Here is a 22,569-nt window from a genome sequence, read left to right on the forward strand (position 1 = left end):
CGAACGTTCCAAAAGCTGCTATTCAATCGCTTGTTTTGTATGGAAAATACAAATATTTGAAGGTAAAACCGCTCGCTCAATTCGTCAGCCGTCATTTATTTTTTGAAGTTTGTCCACTTTATAAGATTGAAATTTTGAGAGCATCTGAAGTGAGCAATGGAAGTGAGAATGTTTTGTGAGATTGAAAATTTGAAAACATTTTTGTTATGTTAGCAAACTTCAAAAATGTTCAGGCTGTCTCGCAGCGGTTTCTTCAAATTTTTATATCATGATTATTTTCGAACATTTATTTAGTTCGACGAATAAAAAAAGCCCAAGAAATGGTCAAGAAAAATTTATAGAGCCAAATTATCTTAAGCAGTACGAAGTTATTAAGAAATTCGCTATGCTTTCTACTATTATTTAAAAAATATCATTGTTGCCTACACTAAAACGTTTACTTCTAGGGAAAAGGGATATTTCCATAACCCATATACCATATATGTATGCACAGGTATTTTTTTAAACACATCATCTTGCAGAGAACTTATTTAGTTTGCAAAAGCCGGTAAAAAAACATTTGCTTGTAAATAAATTCAAAATTTGTATAGCTCACTACATCTCAAACTTTTTTCTTTTGTTTTGAAAACTTATAAAATGAAAATTTAATTGAGCGAAAACAAAAAGCATAGCCAAATAAAAGTAAAACAATCAACATTGAACTGCGTCAAAATGAAAATAAGGGAGCACGAATTTCAATGTAAAGCAAAACTCTCTGGGGAGACAATACCTGTAATTATTGTACCATGATCCAGTAAAAACTTGCAACTTCAACTGTCACTTTTCGCTCTACCAATTTCCCCTACTTTGAAAGTTTTTGCGTACGAAAACGCCAAAACATGAAAATTCGTAAAAACTTTTACTGGATTTTACTGGAAATTAACAAACAAACGCAACTTTTTAAAATATTAGTAGGGTTTCATGCAAATCTGTTCAGTCGTTTCCGCACCCTACTAATAGTTATTATAAATGTGAAAGTTTGTATGTTAGGGAAACCATCACGCAGAAACTACAGAACGGATTTGCATGGAATTTTGTACATAGATAGCTTATGGCTACGGTGACCATCCATCCTTTATTTTAAAGGACAGTCCTTTATTTTAACCCCGTGTCCTTTATAATTTTTTTCAAAATAAAGGACGCCTTTTGTCCTTTATTTCTTAAACTGTCCTTTAAATCAGCTCTGCATTTTGTCAGAGGAAAATTTTTAAACACAGAATATGAAAAATAAAAATATTCCTTACAAAATAGAATGAAAACCTTCGCAGGTTTGTTCGCACCCCTCTTAAGGGTTTTTATTTAATAGGTAATCTTTGCACAACCTATAAAGCACAGGGAAAGTTGTGCCCAGGATCGTGTTACACGCTGAGTTTCCAGTTCCACTGAAAGATAATAATAAACCCCCTGCTGCACAGTGGTTCTAAACTGGCATTTAGTGTTCGTAATTCACTGGAGCCTTATTTTTTTTCACTTAATTTGAAAATTTTTTTTATTAAAGCTTATAATATTTGCAAGAGACCAGTTGAGCCTAATTTGTGAATTTTTATTTGATTATATTAATTTTTTTAGTGCAAAATGCAGAAAAAGTGGCAATTTTGAATAAAAGGTATTATCCTGTTCCAGTTAATAAATATTACATAACAACGACTAGTTAAAAACAATTGTATAGTTCCCCAAAACGAAAAAATTACAAAAAAGTGTTTGAAATGTTACAAAAAAAGGTTCACAAAAATAAATTTATTTTTGGTTTTTAGTAAAAATTGGTTGAAAAATGAGATTGCGGTGAATTATGAACATTAAATTCCAATTTTGAACCACTGTGTGCTGACTTCGGCGTGCAGTATGAATTATGGTAAATGCATTTTGGCAGCAAAGGATGGCGAAGTCTTTGAAAGGGATTTGGCTTCATTTTTCGGAATCGGTTAATTAACCGGTAAATATTTGATTTAAATTACGATATGGGTAAGGTACGTTTATCATACAAATTGTATTTAAGTATTCCCAAATAATTTTGAAAAAAAAAATTTCCTTTATTTTACATTGGTTAATATGGTCACTTGGTTAATATGGTAAGACTTGCCCTTCTACTAAAAAAGTTTAATTAAACTAATACGTGGAAACGACTAAACGGATTTCCATTAAATTTTGACCGCATATAGTTTATGACCTAGATTGGAAAATAGGCAACTTTTTTAAGAGTTGCCACCTGTTTACTACGGATTTTACGAGGATGCTGTTAGACTGAAAGTAATTCCGATAATTCAAGGCCTCCCATACAAATTGGAATTTTCATAATACATACATACATATCTCTGTAAGTATTTGCGGGAGAGAACTGGAACTTGGTATGGAGTTATGTATGTGAAATCAAATTCATACTCACAGAGAAAAATTGACGTTTTTGGAAAAGAGGCGTAGTACCTCCCATACTGACTGAACAAACATTTGGGGTAAAGTACTCATACATACATATGTCGGTATGTATGCGAAACCAATCCCATACTCATGAAGAAGTGGCAACTCCCATGCAAATTTATTTTTCTATGCTGCATATCTCTGGAGGTGTTTATTGCAGAGGACTGGAACTTGACACCGAGATACAAAATTAATTCCATACTCATGGAGACAAAATTTCGTTATTCGAAAAGGAGGCGTGGTACCTCTCGTTCAAATTTGCTTTTTTATACTGCATATCTCTACAGGTGTTCATGGTAAAGTACAGGGACTTGGTACTGGAGTATATGAAATCAGTTCCAAACTCATGGAAGTAAATTGGGGTTATAAGAAAAAGGGGCGTGGTACTTCCCATACAAATTTACTTTTTCGTGCCACATATTCCTGGAAGTGTTTGCGGAAGAATACTGGAACTTGGTATGGAGTTGTGTATACAAAATTTATCAATTGCTCATGGAAAAAATGCTCTCATGATGCACACATGCCTCTGAAGGCATTTTGCTATAGTAATGAGAAGTGGTATTTTATCAAGGCCAGGTTACTAAATTTGAGTTGAAAATATTAGAACCCGCCGTGGCACCTCTCAGAAGGTTACACGTTCACGCGGCGTTTCCCTGGAACATTTTTTCCGTGGTGAGACGAGGTAAACAAATTTACTATGGTGTACAAATAAATTGAATTTTGCTGTGCCAAATGCAAAGTAAAAATTTTGACAGTTCAAAAAAACTAAACGAACACTCGTCCGAAAGCTCTATTTTTGTGTGTTGCTGAAATTGTTCAAATTTATATATATGTATGTATATGCATATATATTGCAACATGCAAGTAGCGTACGCTTTTTTGCTTTTTTTTAGCTTCCATTTTGATTTTCACTCATTATTACCGCCAAACAGTACGGTGTATATATATTTATATGCTGTCAAAATTTTCCTATCCACCACGAGAAATGTAAAATTTTCAGTTTCATCCGTCAAAATTTCCCATTTTCTATCAATTGGCACAGGCTCTTATAAAAGAAACAAGAAAAAATGTCAAAATTTTTACTGTTTGCCCTCCGGGAAAAACTGTTTGCCCTCCGGGAAAAACCCATGAAACCATATTTTTATACAAACTTAAAGCACTACTTTACGACACTACAGCAAAATGTTAAGAAACCTATTTTTGCTATATGGCAAACTCCAAATTGATTTTAGAAAATCTGCAAGGTTTCCCTCAAATTGCAAACTTTTTAATCAGACTCTAAAAAAAATTAATTTTATTATTATAAAGTGCAAGATTGAAAATGCTAAAAATTGCGTTGAGTTTCGGCAATTTTTTCCTTGGCAGTGTAAAGCAGTTCCTTCCATATCAAGATTTTTTCGAACTTATTCTGCAACCTTGCGGAGTGCTGCAAGCTTTTCTTTTTATCACATCAGGATGTAGCGAACAAATGTGGCACGTTACAGAAACCGTTACTTGGGAGTTGCCGATTTTGAAATTTCTCAAGTAAAAGTAAACAACGCCTCAGAAACTTTAGATGTACTAAAACTTGCTGATTCTTTCACAAAAATCGCCGTTTTTTAACATTTTCGATATTAATTCTTTTTAAAAATCATATATTTTGCAGTTTCACAAAATAAAACCACGTTTCCTGTAAAAAAATAGATTACTTAGAAAATTTACTATTTTAAAGTTTGTTTTATCCTCCCATTCGGCTTTGTTTACTTCTATTTGAGAAACTTCATCGTCGCCGGGAATGTGGAATCTTGTATTATATAATTCTTTTTACCATATAGTGTTTAGTGTTTATTTCATTTCATTTCAATTCATTTATTGCGAAAAAACATTGTACAAGAAGATCTACGATCTTTTATAGTACAACAAGTAACAGGAAGTGTCAGAAAAATTAAATAAATAGTAAATCTTAAAACTAAGATTTATAATAAACATAAGAATAACAATAATGAAAATTCTTAGAACTAAGATTTATAATAAATACAAACCTAAAAATAATACAATGATGATCCATATTGGCTGAAAAATATATATTTAGATAGCGAAACATATAATTTTTAGACAATTTTTGGGTACTGTTTATGAATTTGTACAACGATTTTGGGTTGCTGTACCCAAACACGTGAATCGAATCAAAAAACTTTTACACACACTTGTAGACAACAGTTCACGCTTTATTACAAAAATTTAATTTACTAAATCTGTGCACTAATTTAACAATAATGTCAGTTTGAAATATGGTATTTGTTGCAAATTTTTGTTATAATTTTGTATATACATTTTTATATACAAGATATTTTTTTAAAACACCAAAATAGACATCACTGGGGCGGCAGCCCCAGGTTTACCACACAGACGGTAGCCCCAGTTATGTCACACAGAAAGGAGAATTCTACGTAGTAAGCGTTATAATCCCTAAGCGTGGCCGAAGGCCGCCTACGCAAAAAGGTGTTCTCTGCAAAAGGTGTTCAGCCCCCCTTCTTCGGACGCAAGTTTAACTTTGGTTTTTCCTTGCAAAAACGCTAAAATTCCCCTATTTTCAAACAGTTCCCCAGAGGTCTGTGGGAGGGGTAGGGGGGGGGTGACTTTTCATAAAGCGGCGCCAATCCTCTTTCGTTTAGGGGGTATTGTGGGGCCCACACCACCTCCTCCTCCGCCCCCACCCCTAAATCGTTGTACAAATAGCTAAACATTTCTCCAATTTTTTGCTTAAAACGTAAGAAAATTATGTCGAGCAGAAATAAAACTAGGTACTCAAAAACGCTAATATGTTGTAGATATCAGACTTTGTGTGGTGATGCTCAAAAAAGTGGCAGTACGCAACAATGAGGCGAGTCCGATCACTGCCGATAGAATACCATTCACCATAGTCAACAAAAGAAGAAGCATTCACTTCAGCTGATCAGCTGCTAATTGTCAAATTAATTGTTTTTATTTAACCGCGTTAACATTTTTTGTGCATTGATATGAACGCCGAGAAGCAGGACTTTAATGAATTGCTCGACGACATTGTCCTAGCAGAGGAAAAACTTAATCGTGAAGGTTACGAGGAAGGATTGGAAGTAGGACGCTCACAAGGCGAACAAGAAGGCTACCAATTGGGCTACGCGCAAGGTGTACAACTAGGTGTAGAACTAGCTGAAATATATGCCACTGTTGTGGCGCAGCAAACACAAAATCATACAGAAAAAGTCCGACGTTCGCTCCAACAATTGCGAAAAAGCATAGACGACTTTCCACGTGATAATAATCCAGAAGCAGATATAATTGGAACGGTAGAGAGCATACGCAATCAGTACAAACGTGTGCGTGTACTGACCACTGGCAAAGTAGGTAAATTTGGCAATAAAGTGGAAGACGTCGATACAACTCGGCAGGGCAAAAACAAAGATTTATCTTTTTAAATCTTGAGCAATCAGCAAGATGAGCATCGGTCAAATACGCGCACGTTTGGAAGAGATTCTACAATTTATGCAGCCGCATTGGGAGTTTGTCAACTGCCACATGGTTAGTTATTTAACTGAAAAATATTGGCAACGTTACATGCCAGATGAACTGAAAATTGAAGTTCCCGATGTGGAGAGTGTTCAAAGCTGCATTGAAACAGTTTTTTGGAAAAATGCGAACAAAGGTGTGGATACTGACGAATTTAGTGGTTTCAAAAGATTTCTAGGCACATGCGAGCGCCAACGTCTAGATAAATGTGTCGATCTATTAACACCAATGGAAGTTTTATTTAAAGAGCTCGGTTTAGCTGCAGACTTAGAGCAAAATCTAAGCATTAAAGAATTCATGAGTGAAAAGAAAAGACATGAGGTAAGCGGTTTGTAATTTATGTACGTTGTTATGCTTGGCTAATGAAAATGCAAGCATTTATATCTCATTTTAATTTGCAGGTTGAGATAACTGCTACATTAGTTGATCGCTTGATTCAAAGTAGCGTAGCGCATAGAGATACTACTGAAGTTTTCGTTGTCGATGCTGGCGATGGCAAAGGTTACCTATCATCTCGCCTAGCATTGCAGTATGGCCACCGTGTGCTTGGTATAGACTTCCAAGAATTAAACACAGAAAGCGCTCTAGAACGTAACCGAAAGCTTCAGGTAGTATCAAAGCAATCACAAAATATTTAAATTACAAATATATGTCGTCATAGCGCGTTTGGAATGGATTGGTGAAACGTTCAGGGTTACAGCAACAGGGCTTAACGCCCGCGCGACGTGGAAAGAAACCGGCAACTAACGAAAATACTTCGTACAAACCCGTTGAAAGTTTAATTAAACAAGGCGCACTCTACAAAACAACAGCCGCGTTTATCACCCCTGATATAAATATATCTGAATTGCTGAAACAACACTTTCCAGACGCCGCCGATACATCATATATCTGTCTAACTGGTCTACACACCTGCGGCAACTTGGCGCCCACATGCCTACGAGTTTTTCACGAACAAGCGCAGTGCAAACTAATCTGCAATATTGGCTGCTGTTATCACCTCCTGCAAGAAGAATACGCTAAGCCAGATTATTTTGAAAATGAAAAGGTTTCCGCGCTTCAAACCACAACCGGGTTTCCAATGAGCCAATTTCTACGTGACAAGCGCATAGCCCTTGGCCGTAACGCGCGCATGTTAGCCACACAATCGTTAGAACGCGTCACTAGCGAGCGTAGCTCAATGAATATTTCGCTCTATTATCGGGCACTATTAGAAGTATTGATTTGGGAGAGTGCCAGCGATTTAAAACAAAAAGTGCAAGTAGGCAAAATACGAAAGTACACCAATTTTTGCGAGTATATTGAGCTTTGTAGTAAAAAACTTTCTACATCTAATGCCGACTTGCATTGGAGTGCGGAATCTATTGAAAGAGTGCAGCAGCAGTATGCATTTGATGCGCATTATATGCATTTATTCCACTTGATGCGCATGTGTTTTGCACAAGTGCTAGAGAGTCTAATATTGTTAGATCGGCTGTTATATCTCAAAGAATTGGGATATGAGAAAAGTTATTTGCTATCGGTATTTGATGCAGTTATATCACCGCGGCGCTTTGGCATTATCGCGGTGAAGGACGCGGATAGATGACGTCAATAATGTAGGCTACATGCTTGACAACATACCTAAACCCGCAATTGTAAAACACCGGTTGAATGAGCTGCTGAATAAAATTAAAAGCAAACATATACACACTATTAAATACGTTATTAAATAAATCGCTAATTACACACAAGATAATTTGATTGAAAATGTTTTCTTTATGGCGTGTTTATATTTGTAGTAGCGTACGTATAGCAAGACACATTGCATATTAATAATAGCGAAAATAAAGGACATACATATTTTTATTACTTTTAAGAGATTTTAGGTAATTCTGCTAATCAAGCGATTGTTTCTCTGTGTACGTCTACTTGAGATTTGATAACACCTTATTGTTTTATTTATATTGCTAATTTAAGTACAAGTATATATATAAATATAGACCTAATATAAGCACAAACCTGTGGGACTATTGTGTTTAAGTGTTTCGATTGAAGTGCAGATGGAAAGACGGAAAAGAATACAAACGATTTTTTCATAAAATTTGGTAAAGGTAATTACTATGCAACAGTGTAAAGATATAAACATACGGGTATATATGTACATACAATCATAATAATACATACATATCCTAAGCAATTTAAAAATCGAAGAAAGTGCAATTGTGTGTAGTATGTAACCTATGAGCATGTGGACAAATGTTTTCCAAAATGAAATTAATGCATGTTTTTTCGCAAAAAACTTTTCTCAATAAAAAAATTAAAAACTATATGTATTTAAATAGTACATCTGTTAATTGTGAAATGTGAAAATTTAGGCAAATCGAAAAATATAAAATAGACCAATTGAAAAATTAAAAATTTAATCTTTTCCTAGTTAAAGCTTTCAAATGTCTTAAAAAATTAAGTGAAATATACAAATTTAACATATATTAAACAAAATTAAATTCAAATTAATAATAACAATAATAATAGATTGGCGCTTACACATATGTTACTGCTTGGCTGAGAAGCTCGGCCAAAATTTAAATTAAATGAAATAAATTTAAATTAAGTTGACAAAAATAAAATAAAATAAATTTTCACTTAAGTGAAACTAATCAAATAAAATAAATTACAAAGAATTTAAATAGGAAAATTAGAGTTTTCCCGGCAGGAAGACTAGATACTCCCTCTCGAACTTATGTATGTAGTTTAATTTAGAACAAAATGAGTAGCACCGTCAGCAAAAAAAAAAAATATATAAAATCAATACTTAGCCGCTTAAAACATGCGCTTAATTGAGCTAATTATTATTATTTTTTAATTCCGGTTAAAAACCTTGAAATCTTAAAGATGAATATTGAAAATTTTTAGAATTTTCCTAAATTTCGTATAAAGTTTTAAACTTGGATTAGCATATTTATTTATGTACATACATACTTACATATACGAATTTAACGAAAAATATTTATGTAACATGGAAAACATTGTGAATATTTGAGTAGGTGTATATGTATACATCAAAACTGCCGATGTCCAGAGGCGAAATTTTTCTAAATAGATTAAATAAAAAGTATGTGCCTAATTAATGTCGATGAGATTAAAAAACGTATTTAATATTAACGATTTATTCAAAGGTGACAAAGTCCGACCCCAAGCGTAAATCAAATTACTCAAGTCCATTCCAGCAAATCGTATTGCGCTCTGCGAGTGCATATTGTGACATATGCGACGATACCACAAGCCAGTTTGGAAAATATATGACTGATTATTTCGCGAACTAAGGTTTTATAAATATTTGGTATTTATGAAAAGTGATTGTCTTTCCATCCGTTCGTTTGTGCTCACGTGAACTCGAGTAAAAATTGAGATATCGTTGCTTGGCGCGCAATTCCTCGTATCTGCCAAATGCAATACCACGTATAAGGTGGCATTAAAAAATTGTTTTGGTTACTTCACAAATTTAATAGTAAATAATTATTGTAGAAGCTCATACTTAGTAAGTTTAGTTAACAAACCATTCAAATGTTTTGAAGAAAATAAGTTTCTTCGCCCTTTTGCAAAATTTTCGGACTATCTTATACGTGGTATTGCATTTGGCGTATGCGAGGAATCGCGCGCCAAGCGATGATATCTGAACGAAAATTTGTGCGTGTATTTCTTTTAAGCCAAGGGCGGATGGGTATTAAAAATACGCAAAATCAGACAATTACCATGCCTACTTCCCATATAACGGAAGTTGGCCGCACAGTTGTTGGTCGTGGTAAAACATACCAAACCACTGAGAATTAAAAAAATTACACACAACGGCAATTTAGAGAAATACGAAATTTTCGATAAATCAGGAACCACTGAAGTGAGTGTTTTCAAAATTGATGTTTGCAGTAAATCTTTAGCAAGAAATGCATTTTAAACAAATTTTTGGAAAATTGGGGTGACACCGCCTACTTGTATGAACATTACGGTAACTAACCTATCCAATTCAGGACCCTAAAAGGACCAATTTACTGAGAAGAAAATTCTCCCATTTGGAAAAATTTTGATTCCAATTTTGAAAGGTGTCGGTGGGCACATTTTTTCATTAAAAATGTTATAACTATTGAACCGTTTGAGTTGATTACCTAGAACAAAAATGTATATACTCACGGGCTATGAAAGTCGAAAAAAGCAGAAATATGCAGTTTAGGGCTTTATGATTTGAAAATTTGTAGGCTGCGACATCTATTATAGCCGCTATGAGACAGCGCACAAATTTGTTGTGGGTAGTTGGGCGTAGACCTTAACAGTGCTTTTATTAGGGTATTCGATTATTCGCCTTTTTCCAAATCTGGTTTTCGAGTTATTATATTATTATTTTACATAATTTTTATACAGTGAAAATGCTTACCTTGGTATGAAGTCATGACCAAAAAATACAATAAAACTATTAACAGTAAAGATAATAAGAGGGGAAAGGCAAAAGAGGTACAAAGTTTTTTATATAAAAATTAAAATAAATAAAATTAGTGCAAAATTCCCGCTTGGTCTTTGTTTAATACTTTACTGCTTTTTTATGATTATTTCGGTTTTGAGTAGTGCTCTTGCCGCCGTAACCGGTTGCTTAGAGATGCTTACTATTGCTCGGGAGATCCCTGGTTCAATTTCTGGATCCATCAACAGCAAAATAAGTTTTTTTCAAGCAGCTGTCGCCCCTCGGCAGACAATGGCCACTCTCCAAGTGTAATAAAATAGATCACGAACGCGAAGAGAAGTTCGGCCAAACACATAGAAAGCGTTTAAGCGCCAAGCATTCGTTTATTGGAATCTGATATGATATACTGTTCATCCACACATAACCTAGGATATAATTTTGAAACTATTTAGGGGCTTCCCTTGAACTGCAAAACTTTGAATAACCTAAAAGTTTTATTCAGAAGTCAAGATTTGGATTAAATGAAAATAACCAGTTTCTTCGATAAAAAAATCCGGTTTATTCGATATTCGAAAAATCAAGATTTCAAAAAAACGTGCATAGATTTTCAAAAAAAAAAAAAACCGAGTCAATCATTCTATCTTTTATCCAGGTTCACCCCATCAGTGAATGAATTACAACAAACCGCAGGAAAGCTAAATATATTTGGTCCAACAGTCGGAAATTTTAGTCTTCAGGACAACACCTCCGACAACGGGGAGAGGCTCATCGACTTCGCTGCAGCACGGTACATGGAAGTTATGTATATTGTACTACCCTACATCAGAGTCGAAACATCTATAAAAAGCATTTGGTTTAACCCTCGTCAAAGACGAAAAACCCAATCGATAACGTTGTGATATGTCCGCCGAAAGTTCGACGTCGAAAAGCTACCGTCACAGACGACACCCGATAATTTTCGCAATCGAATCTGAATCCTGCTTAAACTAGAAACTTTTCACGATCGGATATAAATGAGAAATGGGAATCGATCCGAGAAAATAGCAATGCTGGTCCCTATTACCTTCGGGCCAAAATTATTTTTCTCGACTCTTCTATGGCAAAGACCTGTGCCTGAAAAACTCTGGCCGAATTCGGTGGTCGAATAGACTCTTCGATTTGGAGATCAGTATGAAAAATCCCCGCCTCTATGAAAGATTTTGTTTATTCTGGCTCGACAAACTTACAAAAAAGCTCTCATTGCCAACTTTCATGGTCAAAAGCCCTTTTGAGAGAAAGCACTCGTATATCATTGGGCTAGCGCAACTCCAATAGTCCCAATGGCCAAGAGAGCAAAGCATTGGTGTACCATTCGATAGATTCGAGGTTTGAGTCCTCGGACAGCGGAATTTTTTGTTTATGTGTATTTTCTCTTTTTAGGTTAAACTTCTTTTAGTTTTTAAATTTTATTGTTTTAAAAAGGAAATACTACATTTTTTTTAATTTCATTTAATTTTTCTTTTTTAACTTAATTTTATGTGTTTATTTTTTTAAGAAAAATTATTTTTTTAGAACTTAATTTATTTTTTAGTTTAATTTTTTCAAATTCAATTTCCTTTTAGTTTTTAGATATTATTTTAAAAAGAAAAATATATTTTATTAAATTTCATTTAACTTTTAAAAACTAATTTGATTTATTTTTTCTCTATTAATTTAACTTTTAAATTTTTTTAAATTTGACGTTCCTTTCCTCTTAGTTTTTATTATTTCAAAGAGAGAAAAAACTTTTTTTTTTTATTTAACTTAATCTGTAGAAATTTTATTGCTAAAAAACCTCATCGTTAGCAGATCACTCAGTAATTCCTTCGAAAGACAGAGAAGAGCTTTCAAGATAGCTGCAAGAATTGACAATTGTCTTACGAAAGACTGATTGTAATAATATGTTTTTTATCTTATCTATTTAATTGAATTAAATTTTCGATTATGTGGAAACTCTTTTAAACAATAATTTCCAAATTAAGCTTTCTTAAGTTGTAATATTTCATTTATTTAATGAATTTAATTAATCGAAAATTTTCAAATACATAGCTGACGAATCTTCTTTTTTATGCTTTATATCATTCGGAGTTTATAGCGAACAAGCCAAAAATATAATTCTTCAAATCGATGAAGTAGTTTTTGAGTTTTCGTACGCCGAACAAACGAACTTAACTTAAAATTTTTATATACATACATATGAAGACATATATGTTTTATTTTTATAATAATAGATTGGCGCTTACACATATGTTAGTGTTTGGCCGAGCTTCTCCTCTAATTTGTGGCGTGTGCCTTGATGTTGTCTCACAAAGGGGAGCCACCTACAGTTTTGCGCCGACTCCGAACGGCGATTGTATTTTTATGAGAACCTATTTTTCATGGCAGAAATACACTTGGAGGTTTGCCATTGCCTGCCGAGGGACGACCGCTGTTAAGAAGAAACCTTTTTTCTATATATTTTTGCGATGTTGCTTTCACCAGAGCTTAAACCTACACTACAGCGGCCGACTTTTTTAACCGACTTCAAAAAAAGGAGGAGGTTATCAATTCGTCGGAATATTTCTTTTATGTATGTATGTTACCGCATAACTTTGCACCACGTCAACTGATTTCTATAATTCTTTTTTTAAAGGAAGGGTGGTCCCATACTAATTTGGTTTAGATCCGATCTTTGGATCATGAAGAAATTAAATGTACTCTTAAATTTTTATATGAAAATTGAAGTCGTTTTTTTTTTCTTTAAAATTACTTGTTTCGCTATGTTCTGCATCCATATTTTTATGACACTTTTAGTTAATATGTGATTCAGGCCGTTTCGAAGGGGTATTTTTGCATCGACGGTGAATTAATTTGCACCTCAATGCCAATTTGACTAGACTATTAGTAACTTTTCAATTTATTAATCAAAATCCAATAGTTATTTAATTATTCTTCTGTTAAATAATGTTTTTTCTCTCTCGCTTCCTTTTCTTTTTCGAAAGCAGTGCATAAAATGCTTTCTACAGAAACCATTGGCCTCTTGGCGGCTCTCTTGGCGATCGTATACGTCTGGTGTCGTTACACATATGGGTACTGGAAGCGGCACAACATTCCCTTTATAAAACCATTCCCACTGATTGGCAACATTCAAGTCATGTTTACGCTCAGCAACAGTTTCTTCCTGTATCTCTCCGATGTCTATAAGGATGCTACGGTGACGAAAGCAGCAGCAGTCGGCATTTATATACTAAACAAACCAGCTTTAGTGCTACGCGAGCCGGAACTCATCAAATCCGTGCTAATCAAAGAATTTCAAAAGTTCTCAAATCGTTTTGCCGCTTGTGATCCACACGGTGATCCTTTGGCATCAAATAATCTATTTTTCGTACGCAATCCACAATGGAGGGAGCTGAGAACGAGAATTTCACCGGTGTTCACTTCGGGAAAAATTAAGCAAATGTATACGCTAATGACTGAGGCAAGTAAATCAAACAAATGTGTAGATTAGACCGTAACATAACCTTTGAATCGAAAGTATTTTTGCCAGGCAATTTCACAAAAAAAAAAATTGTTTTGGTCGATTGTTTATAAGTAAGATAAAGCTCATCGCAACACCGTTCTATACTTACCTGTCGACCTCAGTTCCTATCACCCTTACCTGCCTTCCAATGCCAAGTAAGGTAAATTATAGCTAGAACGCGGAACTTAGGATCAACGACCATTGGAACAAAAAAAAAAAAAAATTGACAAAACACGTCGATATAAATATCATACCTTAACATCCGGCTGTAAATACCCAAGATTTGACGAAAATTTTAAACATGCAGCCTCTAAGATCGGCCATAAAAAAATGTACGAAATTGCTTTGCCAAGATACTTCAAATTCGAAGGCATACGGCACACTTTTTTTTGCCTTTAAGGTGGTACGGTCTAATGTTGAAAGTTGCGCTTCCACATATGGCCTAAATCGCCGAAAACGAAACCAATGGGGAACAATTTTTTCTCAGGTTTCGCAGATTTTTGATTATATCTGGGTCACACATATTTCAAGATATTGGAATATTAACACGAATCTCCCTCTCTCAAACATGAAAATTCAATTAAACCTGAGACACCTTTAATTTAATGAAAATTAAAAAAGCAAAATATGAAATTAAAGGGTAGTTTATATTTAAGGACCACAATTTTTTACAATATATTTGCTTCTCTTCAAAGTCGGCAGTATTTTTTAATGTAATGTAGCAGTCCAAAATATCAAAAAGGTTTTTGGCGCGGAATCCAACAGGCTAAAATATGGCAAAAACTTAGTTTTCATCGAGCAATTTCGGCCTTTTTTCACAATCAAATAAAATAGTTCCCTGTACTCTTTGTTGGCCATGTGTTTTCAGTGGAAAATTATTGTTATGTAACCGTCTTTCAGATAAATAGATAGATAGATTTTCAGATAAATTTTTATTTTTTTTTTTATTTTGAGATAGGGCTCATTTTGCAAGCAAAATTGTAAGCTATACTTCGGAAACGACCTTCAGCTCCACAACCTCAGAAACTTTCACATCTGTATTCATAATTATCATGTTTTTAATTGCTTTGAATCAGATGTCAAGCCCTTTAAAAACCCAATTATTATCTTATCGCTACATGTATATCGCACAGGTAACGTAGCAGTATTTTACTGTAACGCAACAGTCCGACTAATTTTTTTAAATATTGGTACCTCAAAATTGGTTGTTTCAGTTCAGTTAATACATAGTTCTTGAGTTCCATCGTTAAGCTAAGAAACTGTGTAACAACTTTTGAAAACATTATATTAGGAGAGCAGACTTTTTCAATAATATAAAGAAGCTTTAAAAAGTTCTTTCAAAAATTGTAATTTAACAGCCCGCTGTTGAAACATTCATAACTCCTAAACAACAGGAGTTACATATATTTTAGATATATACTAAATAATGCCACATAACTGCTTTAAAATGCAAGAAAAACTATCCGAAAATTGTATTCTAGCGAGCTTCAGCGGTATTTGGAAAGCAGTGCGAGCCAAAATGTTATGTAACAATCTGCGTTTTGGGCCATATGTACTAGGGATGCCAAAATATGAGGAAAATTGTGATAATGGGATTTCGGGATATTTTTTAAGTAATCCCGGAATCCCGGGACAAATCCACATTGAGTCATAACTTTTATGAATATTAGTAAAAATTCAATATCTAAAAGCATTTAAACATACTTTGAAATAAAACTATTTAAAATTTACGATAAACTGATTGTAAAACTCACATATCGCTAGCTTAGAGTGAAATATTGCTAACTTCACTTTTTATGAAAAATCATATTTTGATGTAGGAGGCTAGATAAATTAGAAATACATCGTTTCGAAAAGGGTAAAGGTCCTTGTTCTATGTTTTCTCGTTTATATCACTGGTCTACAAGGGTTTTGCGAATAAGACGGGACCTGGTGTTTCCGAACGGATTTTTCGTGCTGAACACGAATCTGGGGTCCAAAACTTCCCATCACGTCACGTTTTCGAGAAAAAAGGGGTTGAAACCCCTAAAAACAGCGTTTTTGGACATTTTCGAAAAATTGTAGAGCTGAACCCTGACGTGCTACAAACTTTGTATATGTCAGAAATTAAAGGCTAAATCGTGCCCTTTCGAATGAGCCCTATGCCGAATTAATCGCATGCACCCTTAGATCAGGGGGTGTATTTGTGTCTAGGAGTCCAGGGAAAATTGATCGCAGAAAGAATTTCATCTTAAACGACCATATAAATTTCTTAAATTTTTAAAATCTAACTGCAGATTCGTAATCAGCGACTTTTAATATAGTTAAAACCTTGGCATTATTAATTTTCTATGGTCGTTTAAGATGAAATTCTTTCTGTGATCAATTTTTCCTGCACCCCTAAACACAAATACACCCCCTGCTTTAAGGGTGCACGCGATCAATTCGGCATAGGGCTCATTCGAAAGGGCACGGTTTAGCCTTTAATTTCTGATATATGCAAAATTTGTACCACGTCAGGGTTCAGCTCTATAATTTTTCGAAAATGGCCAAAAACGCTGTTTTTAGGGGTTTCAACCCCTTTTTTCTCGAAAACGTGACGTGATGGGACATTTTTGACCCCGGATTCGTGTTCAGCACGAAAAATCCGTTCAGAAACACCAGGTCCCGTCTTATTCGCAGAAAAAAAGTTGAAATTTGTAGACCAGTGTATTCAATGAAAGGAAAATTTTCAAAGTCCAAAAAAAGCTCTGAAAATTCGATAAGGCTAAACTAGTTCGAAATCTTTTAATAAAGATCGAATCTCTCTGATTTGTATGGAGTTTTGCTTCGCTTTTAACAGGCAAAATGGTTTATCCAAAGTTTTGCGAAATACTTGAAGAAAATGGCTATAAGAAGTTTTTTCCTCTCCTGTACAATTTTTGAATTGGGACTTAGCAATTTTGCACTCTGAGCTAGCGATATTTATTAAATCAGATAAATTTTAAAGTAAAACATTTTTTTAATTATATTTTAAAACCATGTGATTGAGGAACGTACATATACATCACAAATAACAATGCAAATACCAGGTACTTTTGAAAGTACTGATTAATAGAAAACCATTAAACAAAAATATACAAAAAGAATTTCTCTAAACATATTTATTCTACTCCATGATAAAAACATTTAAATAAATAAATATTTTATCATGTTCTACTCTATGGCGAATGGCGAATTTTTTGCCTTTTTTCGCAATTTTGAGGGCTCAAACGGATCTCAGAATCGGACTCAGCGGGTCGAACGAAACACATGTTGTTAGGTGGGTCTGGTTAAAAACACACACCTCTTTTTTGTGCCGGTGTTGTTATTATGGCACTTAAAATTTTTTTCGTAAAAGCGGAGTCTTCTAATCTTGACCTGAAGTTTTTACATAAATACAAAACCAACTGATGTAAAACATATTTCGCTCTCAACACTTTTAGGCTGAACTGTCAAAAGGTAGTCATAAGCCATTTGAAGATAATGACCCCTATCTCCTCCATTACAAAATATTTGAACTTCCACCAGCACGTCGGACAAATTATAAGTTTTTCGGTTTGAGGAAGTTTTGAGTAGGTTTATACAAAAAATTATCTAATGCTGATTTCGTTTGTAGCGAAAAATTCAACCTTCTCGTTGCCCTCTACGCACAAACCCTAAGAAGGGGGCGATGGGAAGGCAAACTTTTTTGTAGAAACGAAAACGCCATAATTTTCCCTTAAAATCTCTCCTTCGTTCACATTAGCGATGTTATGAGTAAATTCATTTGAATCTTCTTCAAAAAAAGGCTCAGACTGCAATTTAAAAGTACATGTTTCAAGCTTTTTTTAATTGCAGTCAAAACGGCATTTTACAAAAATCATACTTCAAGATTCATAAACAAGTTGTTACTATCAATTCGATATCTCAAATTTTTCGTGATCCCGGGATTAATGCAAACAAGTCCCGGGCTTCCCGGGACCTCAAAAACACCGGAATCCCGGGAATGGCATCCCTAATATGTGCATATAGGCCTTTATTAACTGCATTTGTCTTTTCAGATTGGCTCTGAGTTAGAGTCCCATTTGCTGAAACACACAAAGACTGGCAATACCTACAACACCGAAATCAAGGAGGTGTGTGCGCTCTTCACCACCGATGTGATAGCATCGATTGCCTTTGGCATACACGCTAATAGTTTGAAGAATCCAGACGGTGAATTTCGCACACACGGGCGAAAGTTTGTGAATTTTACGCCCGGTAGAGCGCTCTCCTTTATCATCGCATTCTTCTACCCGAATTGGGTTAGCACATTTAAAGTAAAAGTTTTCACGGCTGAATTCTCGTCGTTTCTACGCAACACCATCAATCACGTTATGATAGAAAGAGAGAAGACTGGTACCATACGTAACGATTTAATCGATGTGTTGTTGGATTTGAAAAAGGAGGCGATTGCAACGAACGAGTACAATGAGGAGGCGCAGGATGTGCTAACAGCGCAGGCAGCAATATTTTTAACGGCTGGTTTTGAGACTTCATCTTCAATGATGGCTTTTACGCTGTACGAATTGGCCAAACATCCGGATTTACAGGAGCGACTGCGCAACGAAATTCGCGACGCTCTTGTGGTCGATCATGGCAAATTATCCTATGAGACCATCACTAATTTACCATATCTGGGTATGGTAGTAGATGAAGTCTTACGTTTGTATCCCGTACTACCTATGCTCGATCGCGAGCACCTTCCGAGGGAAGAAGACAATCCGTTTGATCTACTACCCTACTATGATTATAAAATACCAAGCGGCATGGCTGTTTATATACCAATTTTCGGCATACAACGCGATCCCAAGGTGAGTTGAACGGAATGTGAGAGCGATGTACATATTAATGCCTACTGTGAAGTCGGCTCAGGCGTAGACTCTTAAAATGTTTGCTTTTCCAGTTATTCCTCCACGTATTCTTTATCCATCCATTATATAAATAATTTCCTTTTATATTTCCAGTACTGGTCCAATCCTGACACCTTCGATCCGGAACGTTTTAGCGCTGAGAATAAAAAGCTACACGAACCCATGGCCTACTTACCATTTGGCACTGGTCCACGCAATTGTATTGGTAGCCGTATAGGTTTACTACAATCCAAAATTGGTTTGGTTCACATTTTGAAAAGTAATTTCGTGACCGTTTGCGATAAAACACCAGCGGAGATAACTTTCGATCCCTTGTCTGTACTGTTGCAATACAAGGAAGGCATATACTTGAATGTAGTAAATGATGTTATATACAAGCAAAATGCGAATTAAGGACGGACGTTGGACGGAAGTATTTAAGTACATATGAAGGCGTATTATAAATTGATATTTAAATTAAATAATGAAACTCATATACATATAAAAACTGTTGTACATAGTAAATATACGTTTAAAACTTTAATATACAGCCGTATGTGATAAACTGTGAACAATAAAAGTCGAGACTCGACGTGGTATTCATTTTATGATAAAAATAATTATTTTGGAAAACTATATACTTATATTTATATTGGTTATATGCATAAGTTTGGAAGGATTTTTATCGATTGGTACAATGTATTTTATTGAAAGTATTGGCCAACGCTAGCTATGACTTTTCCCATTTCTCGGGCAATGTATTGATTTCGCGCCAATAAAACTGCTCGTCTTTGGAGATCAAGCCAATGTTTGATACATTCAATTTAAGTGAACTGTACTCCCGTTGGGGCGTTCTTCATCGAGCGGAACAAATCGTCGTTTGATGGTGCAAGGTTTGGGCTATAAGGTGGGTGGGTTAGCACTTCCGGTATCATTGCGATAAGTTCTGACCACAGTTTCGACGAGAATTGCCATGGCTGAAGAAGAATGACCCATGCCTGGCCATTTTCCTGCAATCGCTCGTTTCAGTAACATCAGTTGTTGTCTATAAGAGAGCTCCATCGATCGTCTGACCACTATTCAGAAGCTCATATTACAGGATTCCCCTCTGGAACACCAATGTAGAGCATACCATTGCTTCCATGGATATTTGGTCTTCTGGCGCTTTGGATCTCAAAAAGGCCCGAATACCATTTTAAAGTCCCGAAGAAATGTTGGAAAATCCAGATTAAAGAATTTTTTTAATCAATTTCGTAAAAAAATCAGAAAGTACTGGCTTCTTTTTCTTCTTGATTGGTGCTGTAGCCGTCTAATGCTTGAAACACAATACCCGGCGAACGGAGAAGTTCGTCGAATTGGGCGATACCGTCGTTCCCCGTTCGCCCTGCTATTTCGCCACCTTTAACAGAATCAGAGCGGTAGCGAAAACAGCTGATACCATTTCGTCGCACTTATAAGTTAAGTGACCATATTTTGAAAAACGAAACCATATTTAGAAATGATGAAATGATAACAAATATAAATATAAGGCAAGAGGGAATTATTATAAATTATTTTATTAGCCAGATTTAACGAATCGATCACTATATTTTTCAACCATCAAAAATAGTTCGTGTTACATACTATTTTCTTCTGAACCTTTGAAATTAAAAAAAAAAACTTACGGCCACCTTTGGCATGTACTGCCACCATCGTCCAGCAGAGCGATAGAAATAAATCTATCGCCACGAAACGCCGCCGAGCGAACTTCGCATTTCGATTGGCTGTGTTAAATTTCATATGCCGGTGGGTGTTCTAATTTTGACAGCGGTAATTTCGCTGTGGTGAGTTCGCCGTTCGCCGGCATTGTGTTTCCACGGTAAGAGATTGCACACAACGAAAGCTATGGCGAAGTTCGTCAGGCGAAATTCGGCAAGAATAGATTTATTTTTAATTTTGCCGCTGCTTCCGGTCGTAAAATCAGCTCACAGTGAAAAAATAGTATAGTTTCGTAATTCTTTTAGCAGATAATTATCAGGGGGAAGCAGAATGGGAAAATTTGAGGATTCATCTTTCCGCTTTAGTATTTTCCTGTTTTACTGGGCGAAATGTTGCGGCGAACATCACCTGACGCAGTCTTGCATGTGTTCAGCTGACCAAATTCTGGTATGAGTTGAAGCATGCACCTTATCAACTCAGCTCCAGCAGCTTTGTCGTTTTTCAACCGCGTAAATGCTATTCGTACCTCGTCATAGTCGGGTGTAGTGATGGCACGATTAATCGAATAACCGATCATAATCGGTTATTTTCATTCGGTTAACGATTTCACTGTATCGAAATTTTCCTTTCGATTAATCAATTAATTTTCAAAATAATCGAAAAGAAAGCATCAAAAATTGACTACTTTACTCACACAATAATGTATGAATCGAAATTGCGTAACAAAATTGGCACTCTTACCACTTAATAATATTAAGAATCTTCACACCTGTTAGTTGGTACTCGGTAAACTGTTAGTTGGTACTCGGTAATTTCATCAACTGTTGTATTTTGTTAGTCTGGTAAACTATGTCTATCAACAGTTGATTCGTAACTTTTCCCATAAAAAAATGAATTGTACCAGAAAATTGAAGGAATTTTCTTTACTCATATGCTTTTTGCCTTTCGGCACCGGGTGGATTTAAAATTGGATAAATATCGAACAGCTGATTGCAGTTTACCAACTACCAGAAAATTATCAAGCTTCGGCCAAGATAATCCGGTAACCAGTAAACCGGTAATAAAATAATTTTACACAAACAAAATACATGGGTGAAAATTACCGAACACCGAGTTACCCGAGTACCAAGATCGGTGCGAAGACCCTTATTAGCCACAATAAAAGTGTCCACTCTACTCGGTACATACATATGTATAATTTTAATAGTTGGGAGACTTTTTACATTTTCGCATTCTGCAAATTCCCATATAACGGTAATTTTCGGAAATCTGAAAACTGCGATATTTTAGTAACTACTGAAGATTATTCACTCAAAATTGATATTTACAATAAACTTTAGATGAAAAATAAGAATATTATAAATTTTTGGAAAATGGGCCTAGCCACGCCCACTTATGGTTACATGTACATATGTATATATCCTGGTAACCGATGCACCAATTTCTTCTAAACTTGGCACAGTGTTGGCCTTGGTACAGTATACCAAATGGGCAAACATTTTTAAAATCGGACAATAACCACGCCCACATGCCATATACCGGTAATTTAGGGAAATACAAAATCTTCGATAAATCAGTAAATATTAAAGCTAATTTATTCAAAATTGATGATTGCAATAATTCTTTAGCAAAAAATACGTTTATGACAAGTACGTTTATGAATTACTTTGTAAATTTCTTGGGCACGAGAACGCAAAACCAGTAAAAGTTTTCTAAAACTTTAGATAGTTGGGCGTACGAGTACACTCCTATAGTAAGGTAATACCCATGATCGTCGGCCATGATTTTTTTTTAAGCTTGCCAACATTTTAAAATCATATAAAATTGAGAGTAAATAAAAGGAATTGTTTAAAGCTGTTGTTCTTTGAGATTAAAAATGTGTGTGTGTGAGTTTGTGTGTAAAATTTTAAAATTAAATTGGTCAACATACCTAAATCCGCAATTGTAAAACACCAGTTGAATGAGCTGCTGAATGAAATTAAAAACAAACATATACATACAAATTAAATGCGTTATTAAATAAACCGCTAATTACACAAGACAATTTGATTGACAATGTTTTATTTATG

The 22,569-nt window shown here is 35.0% G+C and overlaps 3 protein-coding genes across 3 annotated transcripts; all 3 read left to right on the forward strand.

Annotated features, from left to right (window-relative positions):
• The first annotated feature begins 5,407 nt into the window (after positions 1-5,407).
• LOC118744990 (protein LTO1 homolog) lies at positions 5,408-5,946 on the forward strand. Its single transcript, XM_036478471.1, has one exon. It carries the CDS (start codon positions 5,454-5,456, stop codon positions 5,889-5,891), a length of 438 nt encoding a protein of 145 aa, XP_036334364.1. The 5' UTR covers positions 5,408-5,453; the 3' UTR covers positions 5,892-5,946.
• LOC118744989 (methyltransferase-like protein 25) lies at positions 5,875-7,720 on the forward strand. Its single transcript, XM_036478469.1, has 3 exons — positions 5,875-6,303; positions 6,384-6,590; positions 6,644-7,720. The coding sequence occupies exons 1-3, from the start codon at positions 5,911-5,913 to the stop codon at positions 7,568-7,570; spliced, it is 1,527 nt and encodes a 508-aa protein (XP_036334362.1). The 5' UTR covers positions 5,875-5,910; the 3' UTR covers positions 7,571-7,720.
• A 5,677-nt stretch (positions 7,721-13,397) lies between these two features.
• Positions 13,398-19,387, forward strand: LOC118744993 (cytochrome P450 6g1). Its single transcript, XM_036478474.1, has 3 exons — positions 13,398-13,889; positions 17,972-18,763; positions 18,917-19,387. The coding sequence occupies exons 1-3, from the start codon at positions 13,425-13,427 to the stop codon at positions 19,214-19,216; spliced, it is 1,557 nt and encodes a 518-aa protein (XP_036334367.1). The 5' UTR covers positions 13,398-13,424; the 3' UTR covers positions 19,217-19,387.
• The last annotated feature ends 3,182 nt before the right edge of the window (positions 19,388-22,569 follow it).

The sequence above is a fragment of the Rhagoletis pomonella genome, unplaced genomic scaffold (assembly GCF_013731165.1).
Source record: "Rhagoletis pomonella isolate Grant_MI unplaced genomic scaffold, Rhpom_1.0 Rhpom_scaffold_00008, whole genome shotgun sequence".
In the NCBI taxonomy this organism is placed as follows: domain Eukaryota; kingdom Metazoa; phylum Arthropoda; class Insecta; order Diptera; family Tephritidae; genus Rhagoletis; species Rhagoletis pomonella.

Coding starts and splice junctions, on each gene's coding strand:
- LOC118744990 (XM_036478471.1), top strand. CDS start 5,454: ATGAACGCCGAGAAGCAGGACTTTAATGAATTGCTCGACGACATTGTC.
- LOC118744989 (XM_036478469.1), top strand. CDS start 5,911: ATGAGCATCGGTCAAATACGCGCACGTTTGGAAGAGATTCTACAATTT. Junction 6,304..6,383: donor GTGAAAAGAAAAGACATGAG/GTAAGCGGTTTG, acceptor TTTAATTTGCAG/GTTGAGATAACTGCTACATT. Junction 6,591..6,643: donor AACGTAACCGAAAGCTTCAG/GTAGTATCAAAG, acceptor ATGTCGTCATAG/CGCGTTTGGAATGGATTGGT.
- LOC118744993 (XM_036478474.1), top strand. CDS start 13,425: ATGCTTTCTACAGAAACCATTGGCCTCTTGGCGGCTCTCTTGGCGATC. Junction 13,890..17,971: donor TGTATACGCTAATGACTGAG/GCAAGTAAATCA, acceptor TTGTCTTTTCAG/ATTGGCTCTGAGTTAGAGTC. Junction 18,764..18,916: donor GCATACAACGCGATCCCAAG/GTGAGTTGAACG, acceptor TTATATTTCCAG/TACTGGTCCAATCCTGACAC.